The sequence below is a fragment of the Drosophila melanogaster genome, chromosome 2L (genome assembly GCF_000001215.4).
Source record: "Drosophila melanogaster chromosome 2L".
NCBI lineage: Eukaryota > Metazoa > Arthropoda > Insecta > Diptera > Drosophilidae > Drosophila > Drosophila melanogaster.
The window spans coordinates 6,038,096-6,053,913 of NT_033779.5; the positions used below are offsets into that span (position 1 = coordinate 6,038,096).

Below are 15,818 nucleotides of genomic sequence, written 5' to 3' on the forward strand. Positions count from 1 at the left end.
CATGGCAACACCGACACCAGCTGATCGCCAAAAATTCACTCACATGTTTATACGGCGTAATTTTGTTATTATTCAACGATTTCTGAATAAGCGTGAGATAAAGTGGCATGTATCTGAACCACCTGCCGCGGACACAATGGAAGTACCTACAATACCTTCTGCGAGTGCGTCAGCTTCAGCTCCTGCGACGGCACGTTAACATTGGCGCAAAGCCGCCCATCCAAACAGCTGCCTTGCTGCCGGCATTGGGCCAAAAACTGAGGAAGCACTCGCAGCTGGTGAACGGAGATCTCCAAGACAAGTTTGGCGTGCCACGGGAACAGGATGCTCTTCTAACCCGACTGGAGGAGGCCAAGACGGGTAACCAGATTTTAGATGTGTTGGAGAGCTGTGACGGCCTGCAGAGCTCCCATGTGGTGATGGGAATCTCACTGCTGTGGAACATCTATCACGACGCGGAGCAGGCAAGTAAAGATGCCATCACGGATCGCGTGCTGCTTAACGTGCTCCCAAAGTTGGCCCCTTATGTACACCAACTGGAGATCGATGATCTCAGTAGATGCTACCTGTACCTGCGCAAAATGCATATACCAAACTCCGAGGCAGTCGTGGAGGCCGTGCTGACGAGATCTCTTCAATTAATCGAGTCACAAGTTGATGACGAAGTCATTCCCTTGACCTCCTTGTCTCGCCTCTCGGTGGGCATCAACTTGGAACGCGACTTCTTCACTCCGCTTGTGTGTAGGAACTTTATTCCGCACCTGGAACATCACATCAATTGGTGTCGCAGCGCAGAGCAGGTTCGCCTTCTGTCCACGTGCCTCTTTCAGCTACACTTTCTCATTGATGAGGAGCTGTTTACGCGCTTCAAGTTGCGCTTGACTGAAATGATGCAAAGCGGCGTCCTCAGCAGCGAAACCCCTAAGGCTCTTCTGAAGGTGATCCACATGCTGAATATTCCAGTGTGGTCGCAGACCCACACCCAATTGATTCGGGAGGTCATGCTGGTCTTGCGACCTTGCATACACCAGATGGAGTCTGCAGATCTAAAGAGCATTTGTCGCACATTTTTGCATCATCAAGAACCCGCCGCACTGATAGAGCCGCTCAAGAAAGCCCTTGAAAAGTTACTACAGGAAGAAGGCACTGCTGACGCCCTGTTTTGTGCAGTTCCCTTTGCAACGCCACTGCAGAGAGACCAGTATCTGCATCAGTTTAAGGAACTGCTCTACTCCGAAGAGGCCTGGCAGCAACCCAATGCGAGCGGACATTTATTCAGCGTTCTGCGTGCACTAAAAGTCTCCGACATTGAATTCTGCAACACATACTGGTCAGGAGTTGTAAAAGAGCTGGAGTCCTGTCCGGAAAAGCATTTGCACCTACGGTTCCTGAGACACTGTCAACGCTATATGAACTTTAATAACAATCTGGGAGGAACCTACCGTCACTTAGAACTGGAACGAAAGCTAAGTCGCATGTGCATGAATGCTATTGAGCATGACATAGCGGGAAGGCTGCCAGCGAAGTTCGCACGACTTGCATCCTTTGTGCTAGCTTACGGGCAGACTCCGTTGGCCTGGAAGAAATTTCCCAACTTTTTGTTAAGCAAAATGCTCGCAATGGCGCCCCAGCTTGGCATTCAGGATTGCTTTCTCCTCAGTCGCGGCATGCAAATAGCCAGCGAACTAAGGTTTCGCCAGCATCTTCCGGCATTAGCTGGCATGCAACTGTCCACAATGGACAGCATTCTCATCGGTTGTGCGGAGAGGCACTTGAGAGATGCCGAAAAGGACCCTCTAAATGCCAGCGAATTGAGCATGATTGTCAGAACACTCAGTCATCGCAAGAGTAAGTTGATAACTTTGGTTCATTTGAAATATAAACAAATTTAAACAATTTTATCCCTTTACAGAGCTAAAGAATACGGTGGTTTACAACCAGGCCCTGGCGCAGTACAAAAATCTGCACTGCAACGATCTCAATTCTCGGGTGGTTCGGGACATGGCCTACAACTTCAACGCTTCGAATTTCTTTGTTCCCGAGCTCCTGGAGTCCATGTTCGCCTACATTTCCGAACAGCATGATCACGTTTCCGGCGACACAGTGGAGAAAGTGTTGACCTGCTCGTATAATTTGGGCTACATGCCAGCGTCCGTGGAGGCTCTAAACCACGCCTCCGAAGTACTGCTAAGGTGGGCATAAACATTTCTTGAGGCAGATCTAAAATGTAATCTTTCCATCAGAGATTTTGACCAGATGAGCGGTTTATCGGTTGTCCAGGCTTGTCTAGCACTGTGCTTTTACAAATCAATACCAGAGCAGCTAATCAATCAAGTATTCTGCGTGAAATTCATTCAGCGAATCGAGGATGAGATACAAGTATGCTACTCAAAAGCAACGTATCCGGAGAGGGTCCTTAACCTGGTTATGCAACTGAATCGCACAGTATGCCTGGACTTTCCCGAGGCGAATGTGCCCTGGTTTCAACAAAACTACATCGAGGCGCAGATCAGCAAAAGTAACATATAACTACAATTCTGTATTAGGCGTTCTTTATCATATTATCTTTTTAGAATCCTTAATACCCAGTGAGTCCACAACAGAGGTGAAGCAGCTGCTGCATCAGCTTCTTCAAAATGACAAGCATTTCCGCTGCAACCACACTACACCCTACGGCTACCAAATAGACTTTGTGATACATTTCGATCGGGATAAAAATCCCATCCCAGCACCTCCCGTGGAGGCAACCATGTTGGATCGCATAACCAAGTAGGCACACAAATGGAAGTTACCTTATTCAGGTACTTCATTAATGACTCCAATTTCAGAGTGGCAATACTACTGCTCAAGCTCGACTCTTTTTGTGAAAACGATCTGACTGCATTGCGGGGTCCTGAATCTTTGAAGATGCGACATCTAGAGATGATGGGCTACAAAGTGATGCAGATCAACGAGCACGACTGGAACTCCAAGTATATGGCGTCATCAACAGCCAAGGCCAACTACCTTAAATGCTTGTTACAAATTTCACATTAGCTTTCATTTCTATTCGTTGCGACGACATTACTCATAAGTACGCTTATTTGAGTTTTAAAGTTGTTTGAGTGTTTAAGTTTATTTTATAAAAATAGTAAACAAATTCGTGTATATAGTATTTAGATATATCAGGTCATAAATGCCAAGAACCTATTTAACTGCTTTCAATTCATCTAGAATATCTATTGATTCGACTTGACACACCAATTGTACGCGTTGTTAAACATAATCTGCCAAGGACTTTCCGATTGTGTGGGGGAAACTTCGAATGAAGATGGCACATAGGGCCACTGGTACATGGAGGAGCATCGCTCGGGATGTGGCATGAGGGCCAAGTGACGTCCATCCGACGAGCAAAGGCCAGCAATTCCCTGAGGACTACCGTTCGGGTTAAGTGGATACAGTTCCGTCGGTTTGCCTACATCATCAACATATTGCAATGTCACCAGCTGTTCCGACTGCAAGTGGCTAATGAGCTTCTCGTCGCGGAATGCAAAGCGACCTTCGCCGTGAGCCACCCAACAGCCAAGAACCAGATCCTTCATACTTCCGAGCATGATGGAGCGATTGCTTGGAATCTTCACGGTGGCCCAACGACACTCGAACCGCTGCGATTTGTTATGGAGCAGGGCCACGTCGGGATCTGCGCCCACCTCGCTCTTTGCACTGCCAACAAATCCTATAAGTGTCATCAGCTGGCAACCATTGCAAATGCCCAAGGAGAACACATCTTGACGACGCTTGAAAGCCTCAAACTGAGGCAACAAGCGGGGATTGTGGAGGATGTTTGCTGCCCAGCCCTTGGCGGATCCCAAAGTGTCCGCATAGCTGAAGCCGCCCGGGAAAATTAGTCCGCGGTATTGGGACACGCTTGCGGTGCCTGAAATATTAAATTATTTGCTTTAGTACTTCCCCCTTTATTAGAATTTACCATTGAGTTTACCTTGAAGAAGATCCGACATGGTCACATCGTGCACCTCGAAGTTAGCCCTCAGCAGGCAGGCCATCATCTCGCGCTCACTATTGACACCCTCCTCACGGAGCACGGCCACGCGAACTGGGGCGGAGGATCGCTTGAGAGTAAGCTCGGCCTGCACATTCTGAGGTCCCCTATACTGAGGTGCTTGGCGATACTCAAGGCTATTGTACTCTGCCTCGGCGCACTCAGGGTTGGCCTGAAGCTTTTCCAGCTCGTAACTGGTTCTCTCCCATTTCTTGTAGAGCACACGGAGTGGCTGGTCCAGCAGCTCTGACTTGCCGTTCTTGAGTACCACTCTGGAATCCAGTCCGAATCCCTCGGTCACGCCCAAATAGTAGTTTGGTACTCCTGCCTTTTCGTAGGTAGATCGAACTCGTTCCAGGTCTGTGTCCAGGACTTCCACCACCCATCCACACTCCTCGGCGAAGAGAACAGCTAGTTCGGGACGATTAAGTTTCTCGACAGACTTATCGAAGTTCTTGAGCTTGGCCAAGGGCTCCGATAGATCCACTCTAAGGCCACTCAGTCCTCCGATGGCCATCTCCAATACGCAAACAAGCAATCCTCCGTCGCTGACATCGTGTCCTGCTTGAATAAGTCCATCTCCCAACAACGATTGAGTCACAGCAAATGCTTTGCCCAGCACATCACTCCTTGTCAAGTTTGGCGTATCTTTGCCCTGCTGCGCGTATGCCTGAGCCAGAGCCGATCCACCTAGGCGAGCGCTGTTCTCCAGATTTATCCAGAGCAGGGAAGTCTTCGACCCCGCGCCGGGTCCTTTAAGATCAGGCGTTACCTTTAGCCGCACATCCGGACAGGGAGCATAGGTGGAGATGACAAGAGTACCCGGGGACTTTATTGTCTCACCGCCCACCTTAGCCGCCATGGACAGGGAGTCCTTTCCGCCATCGATGGCGATGTGAAGTTCCTCAAGAATCTGACAGAGCTCCTTGCAGGCGTCGAACATCCGGGCACCCTCGCCGGGCAGCTTTGCAGCCCACATCCAGTTGCCAGAGCACTTGACATCAGCCAGTTCGCTGATCTTTACAAACACAAGGTTACTCAACGCTTCAGCCACACACATCCTGGCCATTGCGGCGGGATCAAGCAGTCCTTTTAGTGGCTGTGTACCAATTGAAGTGGCGATTCCAGAGTGACTAAAGTGGGAGACGGTGGTTAACGCGTAGTCCGCTAGTGGAGCTTGGAGCGGTCCCACGCACTGTTGCTGTGCAATCAATCCACCGACGCAGCGATCCACCTTGTTGGTCAGGAAGCGCTTGCTACCGACTGCCACCAAGCTAAGAACTCTCTCCAAGGCCTCGTCCAGAAGGAGACCTTTCGGCAGACTCAACTCCTTGAGCGGCGTCTGTTCGCGTTTCAAGTCGTACGTTCTCTTGGGCATGTCGCCCAAAACGTACTTAAGTTCCAAGTCGAACGGTGAGACTTCGCTGCGATTGGACGCATTCAACGCCTGTTCCAGATCCTTGGGGGCAGGCTTCTCCAGCAGCGTTACTCGCCCATCTCCGGTCACCACTCCCACGAAGCTGATGGGACAGCGTTCACGGCGGCAGATCTTTTCCAGCAGTTCGCGTTGATCAGCGTTGCAAAGAATGGCATTGTTTTCCTGGTACTCGGCACCCCACAGTTCGAGGGCAGTGATCGTGGGATCGCCGAGTTGGAACTCCTTGGAGAAGATAACAGCTCCGGCAAAGCCTGGTTCCACTAGCTCCTTGAGGACATTGCCGTTGCCGCCAGCCCCCTGGTCATGGATGGCTAATATGGGGTTTTGCTCGCCCAGGTCTAGACAGGCTCGCACCACACGGTTCAATTTATTCTCCATTTCGGCGTCTCCTCGCTGTACGGCATTAAAATCTAGCTCAGCATCTCCGGATCCTTGTATCTCCACAGAGCTTGCGGCGCCGCCACCCACTCCAATCCTGTACACTGGGCCCCCGATCTTGGCCAGCAACTGACCGCGTGCCGGCGGCAGCTTCTCGCGCATGGTAGCGGGCATGGTGCCCAAGCCACCGCTGAACATGATCGGTTTCACGTACTCATCCCGCTGGCTGGCATCGGCAGCACTGTTCAGTCCATAGGAGAGGGCAAAACCAGAGATCACTGGCTCGCCGAACTTATTTCCGTAGTCGGAGGCGCCATTGCTCGCCTCAATGAGCACCTGAAGTGGGGGCGCAAACGTCGCAGGGTATTTAAAGTCCAAAGGCTCGTACGGCTGTTTGTAACCTGCGACGACAAGAAAGTCGTGATGTATAATAAAAACTAATAGGAACTAAATACTCAAAAAAAAAGCAATGCTCACCTGGAATGTGAAGAGCGCCAACACAGTAGCCAGCGGTGCCGGCGATCGGCACGCCTCCTCTGCCCACGCCCTGGACATCACGCAGTCGTCCGCCAGTGCCGGTGGTGGCTCCGCTGAAAGGCGCCACTGCAGTGGGCATGTTGTGGGTCTCCGCCGTGAAAATCAGGTCAGACTGCACGCTCTGCAGACGCACTGCGCCGGGAGCGACCACGGAGGACGGAACTATGGTCTGGTGATCGAATCCCACCATGGCACTGCTGTTGTCGCTGAACTTAATGGTGTTGTTCGGGTTCGTGTGGGCCTGCGTGTCCATGATCATGCGAATCAGCGACTTGGGCTGCTCCACGCCGTCGATCACCATACGTCCGCGGAAAAACCAGTGGCGCGAGTGCTCACTGTTGCTCTGGGCGCAATCGAAGAGCTCCACAGTGGTGGGATTGCGGCCCAGCTCCTTGGCAAACAAGTCGTGGTAGTAGTCCAAATCGTAGTCGTTGAAGGCTAAGCCCAGCTCCTGATTAATCCGCTCCAGTGCCGCCCTACCCTCCTCCAAAACGGGCACGAAATGCCAGTTGGCCTGGCGCTCAGGTAGCTGCTCGTCAAAGCTCGCCTTGGGGGTATTCTCCTCGGTGTACAAGCACTGGGTCATGCGGTCACCGAGCAGAGGAACAAACCTGGCTGCCTCCGGCGCCTTTGATCCCTCGCCAAAAGTAACCAGATAGCGGGTGGAGGTTTCCATGCGACGCACCTCTGAGTACCCGAGATTCTGGAATATGTTCACGCAGTTCGTGGAGTACGGCGTGGAGAAGTTAAAACGCGGCCCGATCTCCAGGAGCAACTGACTCGACCCAGTTGACTGCAGGGCAGGTTGCCTGGACAAGCTCTGGCCTTTGCTCAGCGGTTGCTTGACCAGCCACACCAGCAGCTCGTCCAGGGCCAGTGAGTGCTCTGCCTGAGCGCTGTACTCCAGATGATAGCAGCGCTCCATGCGCACGGACACCACGGCGCCGTCTTCCTCGCGCAACCGACGCAGGACACTCTCCTCCTCGGCCGCGGAGTGGGCCTGCACATCGTAGTAGCGAAGGATGACCATGTCGTGGGGCTGCAAGAAACGAAAAATGCGGATTGAGTACAGACAGTGTGCACTCCTTGCTCGTCGAATCGAGAATGATCTTGGGAGTTGCGAAGCGGTTGACGACCAGTGGGTCCGTGCCCACGCTGGGGGTTATCAACTGGCGGCACCTATACCACAGCCACACAGCCCACAACCCACAGCAGCGGATCAGGTTACAGCCGAGCGAAATCGATGGAATCGCCTGCAGCAATCGCTGCACTGGCGTCACAACTTGTTTTTGTTTTTCCCCGGCTGGGAGTTTGCTGATAAGCCGGCGTAAACATATTTTCCATTACGAACGGAAACCTGCGTTGCTGAATGGTCGGAATTTAGGTAAATAATTAACGCCAAATACCCCAAATTGAAGCACAATAACACTAACACTGAGCGGAGCACACGTGCGTCTTAGCTGCAAATTACGATCGTTTTGAGGCTCCAGCTCGGTTTCCCCTCATTTCGCGGCTCAATCCACCACAGCGTTCGGTTGGCCAGTGCTGCACAGCGACTGCCGCTGGAATTCAAATTAACCCTTAGGCGAATTGAGCTTTAAAAGCTTTCGTAAATTGTACCCATTGCGTAACTTGCAAGGGTTAATGCTACACGGGTTCAATGAACCAAATAGTTTAATTGTAATTCGTAAGGATTACTTGTTTATTTTGATTAAAAGCTTACGAAAACTGCTAAATAAATAAGTTACTTCTTTTGATAAGTTAGGTAAAAGTATTTCACCTTGTCCCTAGAACACCTGCTGTTTGATCATCAACTTGTTTCCAAGCACCCACTTTCCCCTTCAATCACATTCTTCGCAACTGTTGAACCAGATAAGGGACATATCAGTTTCCATGTCTGCGATGCTAACTAGGTACACAGTTGTTGAGCCACTAGGCACGTGGGCTTTTGATGATAAGCGAATAAAACAGACGCCAAAAATCGCTAATCAAGTATGTATGTAGAGAAAAAACCCACAAATCGACTTTCTTGGGTTTTATTTATACACAGAATGCTTAAAATTGCTGCAGTTGCACATGCGAACGTCATGCAAATGCAAAAAAAAAAGACGCAGTACAAGTGTGCTGCGAATTAAAATTAAACAATTGAACTTGACACTGGCTGGTCGTAGGCAAATATGTCGTTTAATTGCTCCTCTCGTTCTTCGAAATCTGCGGCGGCTTACAAAGCTTACATTGACTATGTACTTTAGGTTTATATATATATTGATCTGCATGAATGGGGGCCAGCATTAGCGCGAGTTCCTTCCAGTTCAGCCATTCGGGGGCACTTCTTTATCGACATGACTCATTAGCAGTCGATTCGTTCGAAGGGGAGTAATAATTATAAAATATATGCATTGAATGGCTTGAGAATAGAGGAAGGTGTTGCTGTCCCACATGTTGCTGTCCATGTCCATCGTGCCATCGATTAATTAGTTGTACTAAAACGACGACCGCGCGCCATCTAAATAATTCACTAGTGAACAGCCCCCGCGCGACCTTGCACTGTCGCCTTGTCGACACCTACGTAATGTGCATCGCCTTCGCCGCCTTGGCGGCCTGCGCACTGATCTCGTCCATGCTCTTCCGCGCGCTCTCCGTCACCTCGTCGATGGAGCGCCGTGTGTTGTGCAGAAGTTCGTCGGTGCCGCGAGCGATGCCCTTGACCTCCGTGTTGATCAGCCCGATCACCCACTCCAGGCCCTGGCGTCCCTTGCCGGCATTTGTGCTAATGGTCGAGGTGAGCAGGTCCTCCATGTAGTGGGACAGCGGCACACCAAAGACGGTCACGGTGGCCTCCTGCTTGAGCAGCGTCTTGCTGGCATCCGACGGATGCGGCTCATAGTAGAGCACCTCGTCCACGCTGATGTTGCGGCAGAAGGTGAGGTTGTTTGTCTTCAGCACCATCTGTTTGCGCTCCGGGTCCACCGTGGAGCGTTCGCTGGCGAAACAAGTTTTGGCCGTGCCGATCAGCGCGTGCGTCCACTTGGGGAAGTACCACTTGGACTGCACCAGGCGATGCGTGTGCAGGACGCCGTCCACCACACGGCGCTCGACCACGTCCGTGCCAATGATGGAGGGCGTCATCGGATTGGGGTACTTGCGCCACGCCGCCTGCGTGACCGTCTCCCACGGGTGGTTGAATATGTGCTCCGATGTCCAGATTTTCATTATGCAAGCGCCGTTGTCGTCACCGTCCGGGGAGGGCTTTATATCCTTAATTGGCAGCCGAGATGCGGGCTGAGCTGAGCCTGCGGGGGCAGACGGAACGGAATTAAACAGGGGGAGCGTTAGCTGAAGTACACGACTCGAATTTTGACGGCAATCTCGGAATTATTGAATATTTCCGAGACAAGTTACGAGAGCTGACCTTTACTCGTGCTGTGCTGCTAGAGATGACAGTGGCTCCGATAGATGGGGCTATCGCTGGCCAGTGCATGGGCTAGGGTGGTCACACTGGCGCAGTAAGAGAAAATGAAAGTGCCGCAGGCACCCTGTAGCGGTAACTTATTTATTAAATTTATAAACTAAATTAATTCTAAAAGTAATGGCGGCACTTTGACATTGCACGTGCAGCTTCCTATTGCGGCCCGAAGGTACGTACGTATTTCTCGTAGGGCCGTTTATCCAATCGCTGTAGTCGGCTCTCCACGAGCTCCCGAAAGTTGTGTATTACCTCGGCATCCGCCTCGATTAGTTTCCTCTCCTCGTTGATGATCTCGGCCAGCTGCTCGTCACTGTCCGCCGCCGCCCGACGTGACACCGAGCCCTCCAGACGAGTGCTGATCTGGTTGACTATCTTCTCGCTCTCGTAGTCCATTATCTTGGCCAGCGCCTTGGCCGGCGTGCGCCGCGCATAGCGTGACTCGGGTATGGTGGGGGCATCCAGGTACGACTCCTCCTGCACCGCCAGCGTGTGCGGCTCCTGCTGTTGCGCGTCTTGCTTCAGCTCCTCATTTGTGTACTCAATGAATTCCTGCAGGGAGGGCTCATCGGGATGCGTTTCGCTGAGCGTGGAGTTGTTTTGAAAATTGGTCAGGTGGAATGTGCCATTGGTGTCGTAGAACTTGTAGCCCAGCATCTCCAGCGCGATTTCCGTGAGTAAGTACGACATTTCGCAGGATTCAAAATTCGTTTATGTTTGCAATCTACATTGAAAACTAGAAATTCCGCACCCAGCAATCGATAACCGGTGGAGGTGTGGCAGCACTGGCCATCAGCTGTTCGCGCAGCGTCAATTGTTTCTCGCTTTGCATTTTTTTTACCTGTTCATCACAATAATAAGAGACGAAAGGCGGAAATAGGACACCCATATTTGCTTCGAATGCAGCCCGAGACAGTGCAGCCATGAAGATCAACGAGAAGAACCTGTACGTGTTCGCGAGAACGCCGCCCTTCGACATGGAAGGTATGCAAGCGAGCCCTTTCGCTCGTCTATTAATAATCATAATCCATTTATCACACACCGATACGCCTTGCAGGCTTCCTCAACAAACGGGGCGAGGTCAACAAGGCCTTCCAGCGACGCTACTTCGTGCTGAAAGGCAACCTGCTCTTCTACTTCGAGTCGCGCTTGGACAAGGAGCCCTTGGGCCTCATCATTGTCGAGGGCTGCACCATTGAGCTGTCTAACGAGGTGGACAACTACTGCTTCGAGATCGCCTTCAACGGCAATCGCACCTACATCCTCGCCGCCGAAAACCAAGACAGCATGGAGACGTGGATGAAGGCGCTAACATGCGCCGGCTACGAGTATAAGCGCATCATCCTGGCCGAGCTAAAACGCCAGTTGCAAGAGATGGAGGACGCAAGAAACAGTGAGACTGCACAATGGCTAATCCTACAATCCCTGTGCACTAATCCGCTGCGTTCTTTAACCTACAGAGATGCTCGGCAGCGCCTTGGACGGACCACAAAATGCATCGGAGAGTGCGAAGCCTAGACCGCCGCCCAGGCGGACAAATCCATTCAACAGACCCGCTCCTCCTCCACCAGACAGTTCGCTGAGGGGCGGAGTAGTCATGTCGCCCCTGCCATTTATCAACGGATACTTCGGATCGAGCAACGCGCGCCTGCAGCAGGAGAAGCTAATGAGCAAGCAAGGTATGAACACGTACTCTTAAAATGGATGTACAATGCTGTGGGTATAGTAATGCAAAAATTAACTGAACGGAAGTGACCAAATTGAAAGACGAAATGAATCACCATGTTCGGGGCTTTGAGTTTTAAAAGCTAATTTTAAGTGGGAAACTTGGCCAATAGATAACCGCAGAACTACAACTTTGCCTAAATACAATCATACGGCATTTTTCGGCCCCAAAGCCAGCTGTTTGTTTGTCCCAATACAATGTGAGTCTACCGTTAGTAGAAGCTAGAGATAAGAGCAGAGTGCTCTCAGTATAATCCGAACTTCGATTGCCAGCTTATCGTTGCCATTTACCCAGAGCCGATCTAATTTAGTCAGCGGAATGCCACTAAGCGACATTCTCTGCAAAATCTGTTGCATATTCCCAAAGCCAGGCTACAGGCACTTTCTACTTGCAGACGCAAACGGAAACGGAAGCCCCAGCGGAACGCCCAGGGCCCAGCGCCGTCCCACGCCCGCTCCTGCCATCGCGAACAGCGTCTTCTATCCCGATGTCCGGGATCCGGGAGCGGCCAACAATAATCACAGCACCGTCAACGGTGCTGAGCGCCAGCGTCGCCAGGTCAAAGCACTGGAGGAGTTCGCACGCAACCACGAGCGCTTTCGCAGGGAACTGATGCCGGATGTGTCCGCTTACCGCGAGCGCCAGGGTCAGCCGCTCATCCAGTTGTGATGTAGGAGTGGGCTGCTCCGACAAAAAGCCAATGTATTACCCGTTTTGTGCTAAATCAAATACGTTTCAAATGAACTATGCTTAATTTCCATACATGTTTGTTTCAATAAACAAAACTTTAGATATAACAAATTTCGGCGATCATGGCGCACTCAGTTATGTGGGCATACTAATAATTGGGTTTTTTAGGTTATTTGTTAGAATTGAAGGACTAAGTTGGTTTTAAAGTTAAACATAATGTTGGGATTACTCAAATGGATAACTTAAAGAAACCTAATTTTTGGATGACAAAGTTCTACATATGAAAGAACAAAACTTTTTTTGTCCAAATGAATAGACCACATATTAATTGTTATTTAGAACATAATATTTTTTAAAAATTCGATAGACACAAAACCCAGTGTGAACGGCGAAAATAATCGATAACTGCTAAGAAAACAAAAACATCGACGTTGGTTGCTTTGTGGAAACATCGATAATCGCGAGCAGCCATCGATACATGTTCCAGCTCTGTAACCTAGCGTTGTTGTTTGTAATTTAGCTGTGAAAAGTAATTAAGCCGCACACAGAACTGTAAGTTCACCCGCTAGATAAATATATTTGAGTAAAAGAACACAACCCGAAATGGTTAAAAGACTGCAAGAAGTCAGCAAACTTATTTGATTCGTTGAAGCCGTGAAATGTCTCTGTGTTTGTAAAGTGACGCTACCATTTTAAAGGTGAATTTTGCGCCGGGCATTGTCTTTTCTGTAACTTCGGCATGGACTTTTTTAGTTTGAAAGCCAAAACTATGAACACAATGCGTAGTTTTTCGGGTATCAAGAACTCATTTATCAAAGGCTAGGAATATTCACTATATCTGTTGGCGTCGCTTGCTGCGGCTTTCATTTTGTTTCTGTGCAAAAACCACCACACAAACACAGGGTCACACAGACGCGAGCACAGCAAACACACACCACCAAGCGGCCGAGAGCGGCTTGGTTTTGGACCGTTTATGCGAAGCTGAGCTCATGAAAACCGGAATTACCGTTTTGAAAATTATGTTTAGTTGATATTTTGAAACACTATTTCCAAATATAGAAATACATAACGTAAAAACGTAACGTGTTTTTAAATTTAATATTACGACCCTTCCTACTTCGATTTCACGTATTCAGCAGTTCATGAAGATTAAAACATAAACACAGTGCGCGCTACGCTCTGCTGCGTGTGAAGTTTGGTTCCGGTTTTCAGGGCTTGAACTTATCTTCTACATTGCTCCCTTCCAGCCGCCGAGCAGAGAGATCCAGACCAGTCCAGTCCACAATACAACCCAGTACTAGCGAGAAAATGTCGGCCAAGCGAAAGGCAGGTGGCAATGGAGCCGGACCCAACAAGCGGCGACCCAAAAAGAAGGAGTCGGACTACGAGGACGAGTTCAGCGACGAGTCCGACGACGATGGCGTGCAGCAGCAGGCAGCGGCCGCCAACCAGATGGAGGTTCTCATTCCCCACGACGACCTCGACCCGCCTAGCAAGCTTCCCGAGGACTTGCTGGCCACGCTAGAGAAGACTCCAGGTCAGATGCTGATCGCCGGCATGGTGACCTGGGACCTGACTGGCAAGCGGGACCGCAAGAACGTCACGAAGGTGCGGCCGAATCTGTACAGCTTCCATCGGTTCACAGAAGAGAAGGTAAGCTATTCCGCACAGTCGTGGTCCACTTGATTTCTGAGTTCTTTTCTTTCGCAGTACCGATATGTGGCCAGCGGACCCAGTGCCGCACACACCATTCTTATCAACATGGACCGCAAGGCGCTCGGTTTCGGGCGTAATCCCAGCGGCCAGCTGGGCCTCAGCCAAGACATCAAGTTGGCGGAGAAGCCCACCATTATTCCGGCCCTCGAACAGCTGAACATAGTGCAAGCTGCTGTCGGCCGGCACCACACTCTGTTTCTCACTGACACGGGAACCGTATACGCCTGCGGCGAAAACAAGTCCGGCCAGTGCGGTGTGGGAAATACGCATGCTAACATTTATTCGCCCACGCCAATTAACTACCGAGGTCCGCCGATCATTCGCATCGGTTGCGGAGCTGAGTTCTCTGTTATTCTGGACATTAAAGGTAGCCTGCACACATTTGGGCTGCCGGAGTACGGTCAGTTGGGACACAATACTGACGCCAAGTACTTTGTCAACGCCAACAAATTGTCATTCCATTTCGAGACGTCGCCCAAAAAGGTCGTTTTGTACATAGAGAAGAGCAAGGAGGGTCATGTAACGCCAGTCGATGGCGTGCAGATAGTTGACTTTGCTTGCGGCAATAATCACACGGTATGTGGATAATCTCCATTCCCCACTTATTTCAAGTCTAAACTACATTTTTCTCTTCAGGTCGCCATCGACTCCAAGAAGCGCGTTTATAGCTGGGGCTTTGGCGGTTTCGGGCGTCTCGGACACGCAGAGCCCAAGGACGAAATGGTGCCGCGTTTAATGAAGTTTTTCGATACTCAGGGTCGGGGTGGGCGCAGCGTCTTTTGCGGCTCCACTTTCAGTCTGATCGTCAACGAGCTGGGCCTGCTGTTTTTGTTCGGACAGAATAAGAAGACGGGCGAGGCAAATATGTACCCCAAGCCAGTGCAGGATCTTTCCGGCTGGAACATTACCGACATTGGCTGTGCCAATACATCGATTATGATTTCGGCCGACGACACACTGATCGCTTGGGGCGCATCGCCCACGTTTGGCGAGCTGGGCATTGGGGAGTTCCAGAAGTCGTCGACGGTGCCCAAGGAGGTGCCAAAGTTGGACAACATTAAAATACCTCAAGTGACTATGGGTTACTCGCACACGGTGTTGCTTGTGGACACCACCCATGAGGCCACCAAGCAAAAGTACGAGAAGATGCCCGAGTACACTATCGATGATTAGGTGATTAGATGGTGTGCGGCTTTCCAAGTGCTGCTGCAAACACGTTTACCGCTGCCAACAACAATACTGCTCCATGTAGGAAATTCTCAGAACTGATCATCGAAACTCTGCTGCTACTTATCGAAAGTGAAACTAAACACAAAAATCCAGCAAAATGTATGCTATAAGTTAAAAGATTATTATTACGCTAAACTCGCTATCTACATACTATACGATAATCTCAGAAAACGGAAAAAAAAAGTTGATTATGTTTCCAAACTCTAATTTATTCTTGTAACTGATACTATTCCATCCTGATCCTGTTCCCCTTTTATAATTTATTGCCGCCCACCTTTAGGCTTAAAAAGATGCATAAAAAGCATGATTACCCATTTTTAATTTTTAATTTGTAATTTAAACGTAACAAGTTACAGTATTCTGCATTCATTTCGAACAGAGTGAGCAAAAGCAACCACAAAACTACAAAACACGTAAATTAACGAACTAAGCGCATAGGTTACATATAAAAAGTATACCATGGAAAAATCCAATACCAGTTGCAACTATTAATAGTACATCATGCATTTTAATCTTATACAAAGGAATATTTAAATAAAGAGAATGTTAGTATTTAGACTGCACTCGTTTATCACTGGCTTTTCACTGAATGGTAAAC

The 15,818-nt window shown here is 49.9% G+C and overlaps 6 protein-coding genes and 1 non-coding gene across 21 annotated transcripts; 3 read left to right on the forward strand and 4 right to left on the reverse strand.

Moving 5' to 3' along the window:
- Positions 1-21: 21 nt before the first annotated feature.
- CG31643 (uncharacterized protein) lies at positions 22-3,188 on the forward strand. Of its 2 annotated transcripts, none has more exons than NM_164674.2 (5): positions 22-1,848; positions 1,913-2,192; positions 2,244-2,518; positions 2,574-2,769; positions 2,829-3,188. In NM_164674.2, exons 1-5 carry the CDS (start codon positions 108-110, stop codon positions 3,034-3,036), a joined length of 2,700 nt encoding a protein of 899 aa, NP_723145.1. In that variant the 5' UTR covers positions 22-107; the 3' UTR covers positions 3,037-3,188. The 2 variants fall into 2 exon arrangements, with proteins under 2 accessions (NP_723145.1, NP_001285652.1); NM_001298723.1 differs by having other exon boundaries at positions 2,829-3,092.
- Pfas (Phosphoribosylformylglycinamidine synthase) lies at positions 3,086-7,955 on the reverse strand. Of its 3 annotated transcripts, none has more exons than NM_164675.2 (4): positions 7,826-7,955; positions 6,333-7,431; positions 3,980-6,256; positions 3,086-3,916 (listed from the first exon to the last, which is right to left on the reverse strand). In NM_164675.2, exons 2-4 carry the CDS (start codon positions 7,420-7,422, stop codon positions 3,219-3,221), a joined length of 4,065 nt encoding a protein of 1,354 aa, NP_723146.1. In that variant the 5' UTR covers positions 7,423-7,431; positions 7,826-7,955; the 3' UTR covers positions 3,086-3,218. The 3 variants fall into 3 exon arrangements, with proteins under 3 accessions (NP_723146.1, NP_477212.1, NP_723147.1); NM_057864.4 differs by having other exon boundaries at positions 7,799-7,872; NM_164676.2 differs by lacking the exon at positions 7,826-7,955 and having other exon boundaries at positions 6,333-7,501.
- Positions 7,532-7,618, reverse strand: mir-966 (mir-966 stem loop). The gene has a single exon (NR_047909.1). It is a non-coding gene; the product is annotated as a mir-966 precursor RNA (primary transcript).
- A 465-nt stretch (positions 7,956-8,420) lies between the features above and the next one.
- On the reverse strand, positions 8,421-10,611 carry slmo (slowmo). 5 transcript variants are annotated; one of them, NM_001103624.2, is made up of 2 exons: positions 10,039-10,611; positions 8,556-9,685 (listed from the first exon to the last, which is right to left on the reverse strand). In NM_001103624.2, exon 2 carries the CDS (start codon positions 9,603-9,605, stop codon positions 8,958-8,960), a length of 648 nt encoding a protein of 215 aa, NP_001097094.1. In that variant the 5' UTR covers positions 9,606-9,685; positions 10,039-10,611; the 3' UTR covers positions 8,556-8,957. The 5 variants fall into 5 exon arrangements, with proteins under 5 accessions (NP_001285653.1, NP_001097094.1, NP_001137793.1 ...); NM_079966.3 differs by lacking the exon at positions 10,039-10,611 and adding an exon at positions 9,805-9,839 and having other exon boundaries at positions 8,559-9,685; NM_001298724.1 differs by lacking the exon at positions 10,039-10,611 and having other exon boundaries at positions 8,421-9,839.
- On the reverse strand, positions 8,556-10,611 carry CG34179 (uncharacterized protein). Of its 3 annotated transcripts, NM_001298725.1 has the most exons (2): positions 10,039-10,611; positions 8,556-9,685 (listed from the first exon to the last, which is right to left on the reverse strand). In NM_001298725.1, the coding sequence occupies exons 1-2, from the start codon at positions 10,546-10,548 to the stop codon at positions 9,644-9,646; spliced, it is 552 nt and encodes a 183-aa protein (NP_001285654.1). In that variant the 5' UTR covers positions 10,549-10,611; the 3' UTR covers positions 8,556-9,643. The 3 variants fall into 3 exon arrangements, with proteins under 3 accessions (NP_001285654.1, NP_001137794.1, NP_001097095.1); NM_001144322.2 differs by having other exon boundaries at positions 8,556-10,611; NM_001103625.2 differs by lacking the exon at positions 8,556-9,685 and having other exon boundaries at positions 9,957-10,611.
- On the forward strand, positions 9,907-12,379 carry IPIP (Inositol phosphatase interacting protein). Of its 3 annotated transcripts, NM_164678.2 has the most exons (6): positions 9,907-10,323; positions 10,417-10,535; positions 10,599-10,842; positions 10,916-11,251; positions 11,319-11,537; positions 11,979-12,343. In NM_164678.2, the coding sequence occupies exons 3-6, from the start codon at positions 10,782-10,784 to the stop codon at positions 12,251-12,253; spliced, it is 891 nt and encodes a 296-aa protein (NP_723149.1). In that variant the 5' UTR covers positions 9,907-10,323; positions 10,417-10,535; positions 10,599-10,781; the 3' UTR covers positions 12,254-12,343. The 3 variants fall into 3 exon arrangements, with proteins under 3 accessions (NP_723149.1, NP_608984.2, NP_001137795.2); NM_135140.3 differs by having other exon boundaries at positions 10,088-10,535; NM_001144323.2 differs by lacking the exons at positions 9,907-10,323; positions 10,417-10,535 and having other exon boundaries at positions 10,586-10,842; positions 11,979-12,379.
- Positions 12,380-12,704: 325 nt separating this feature from the next.
- On the forward strand, positions 12,705-15,782 carry CG9135 (uncharacterized protein). 4 transcript variants are annotated; one of them, NM_001298727.1, is made up of 4 exons: positions 12,705-12,826; positions 13,522-13,927; positions 13,985-14,566; positions 14,627-15,387. In NM_001298727.1, the coding sequence occupies exons 2-4, from the start codon at positions 13,583-13,585 to the stop codon at positions 15,161-15,163; spliced, it is 1,464 nt and encodes a 487-aa protein (NP_001285656.1). In that variant the 5' UTR covers positions 12,705-12,826; positions 13,522-13,582; the 3' UTR covers positions 15,164-15,387. The 4 variants fall into 4 exon arrangements, with proteins under 4 accessions (NP_001285656.1, NP_001285655.1, NP_723150.1 ...); NM_001298726.1 differs by having other exon boundaries at positions 12,744-12,826; positions 14,627-15,782; NM_164679.2 differs by having other exon boundaries at positions 12,744-12,972.
- Positions 15,783-15,818: the final 36 nt, after the last annotated feature.

Bases quoted from the DNA above. Each gene is read 5' to 3' on its own strand.
- CG31643 (NM_164674.2), top strand. From the start codon at position 108: ATGTATCTGAACCACCTGCCGCGGACACAATGGAAGTACCTACAATAC. The intron at 2,193-2,243 runs GTGGGCATAAAC...TCTTTCCATCAG, and splicing joins GCCTCCGAAGTACTGCTAAG to AGATTTTGACCAGATGAGCG. The intron at 2,770-2,828 runs GTAGGCACACAA...CTCCAATTTCAG, and splicing joins ATGTTGGATCGCATAACCAA to AGTGGCAATACTACTGCTCA.
- Pfas (NM_164675.2), bottom strand. From the start codon at position 7,422: ATGGTCATCCTTCGCTACTACGATGTGCAGGCCCACTCCGCGGCCGAG. The intron at 6,257-6,332 runs GTGAGCATTGCT...TTGTCGTCGCAG, and splicing joins TGGCGCTCTTCACATTCCAG to GTTACAAACAGCCGTACGAG. The intron at 3,917-3,979 runs GTAAACTCAATG...TTAATATTTCAG, and splicing joins CATGTCGGATCTTCTTCAAG to GCACCGCAAGCGTGTCCCAA.
- IPIP (NM_164678.2), top strand. From the start codon at position 10,782: ATGAAGATCAACGAGAAGAACCTGTACGTGTTCGCGAGAACGCCGCCC. The intron at 11,252-11,318 runs GTGAGACTGCAC...TTTAACCTACAG, and splicing joins GATGGAGGACGCAAGAAACA to AGATGCTCGGCAGCGCCTTG. The intron at 11,538-11,978 runs GTATGAACACGT...TTCTACTTGCAG, and splicing joins GAAGCTAATGAGCAAGCAAG to ACGCAAACGGAAACGGAAGC.
- CG9135 (NM_001298727.1), top strand. From the start codon at position 13,583: ATGTCGGCCAAGCGAAAGGCAGGTGGCAATGGAGCCGGACCCAACAAG. The intron at 13,928-13,984 runs GTAAGCTATTCC...TTTCTTTCGCAG, and splicing joins ATCGGTTCACAGAAGAGAAG to TACCGATATGTGGCCAGCGG. The intron at 14,567-14,626 runs GTATGTGGATAA...TTTTCTCTTCAG, and splicing joins CTTGCGGCAATAATCACACG to GTCGCCATCGACTCCAAGAA.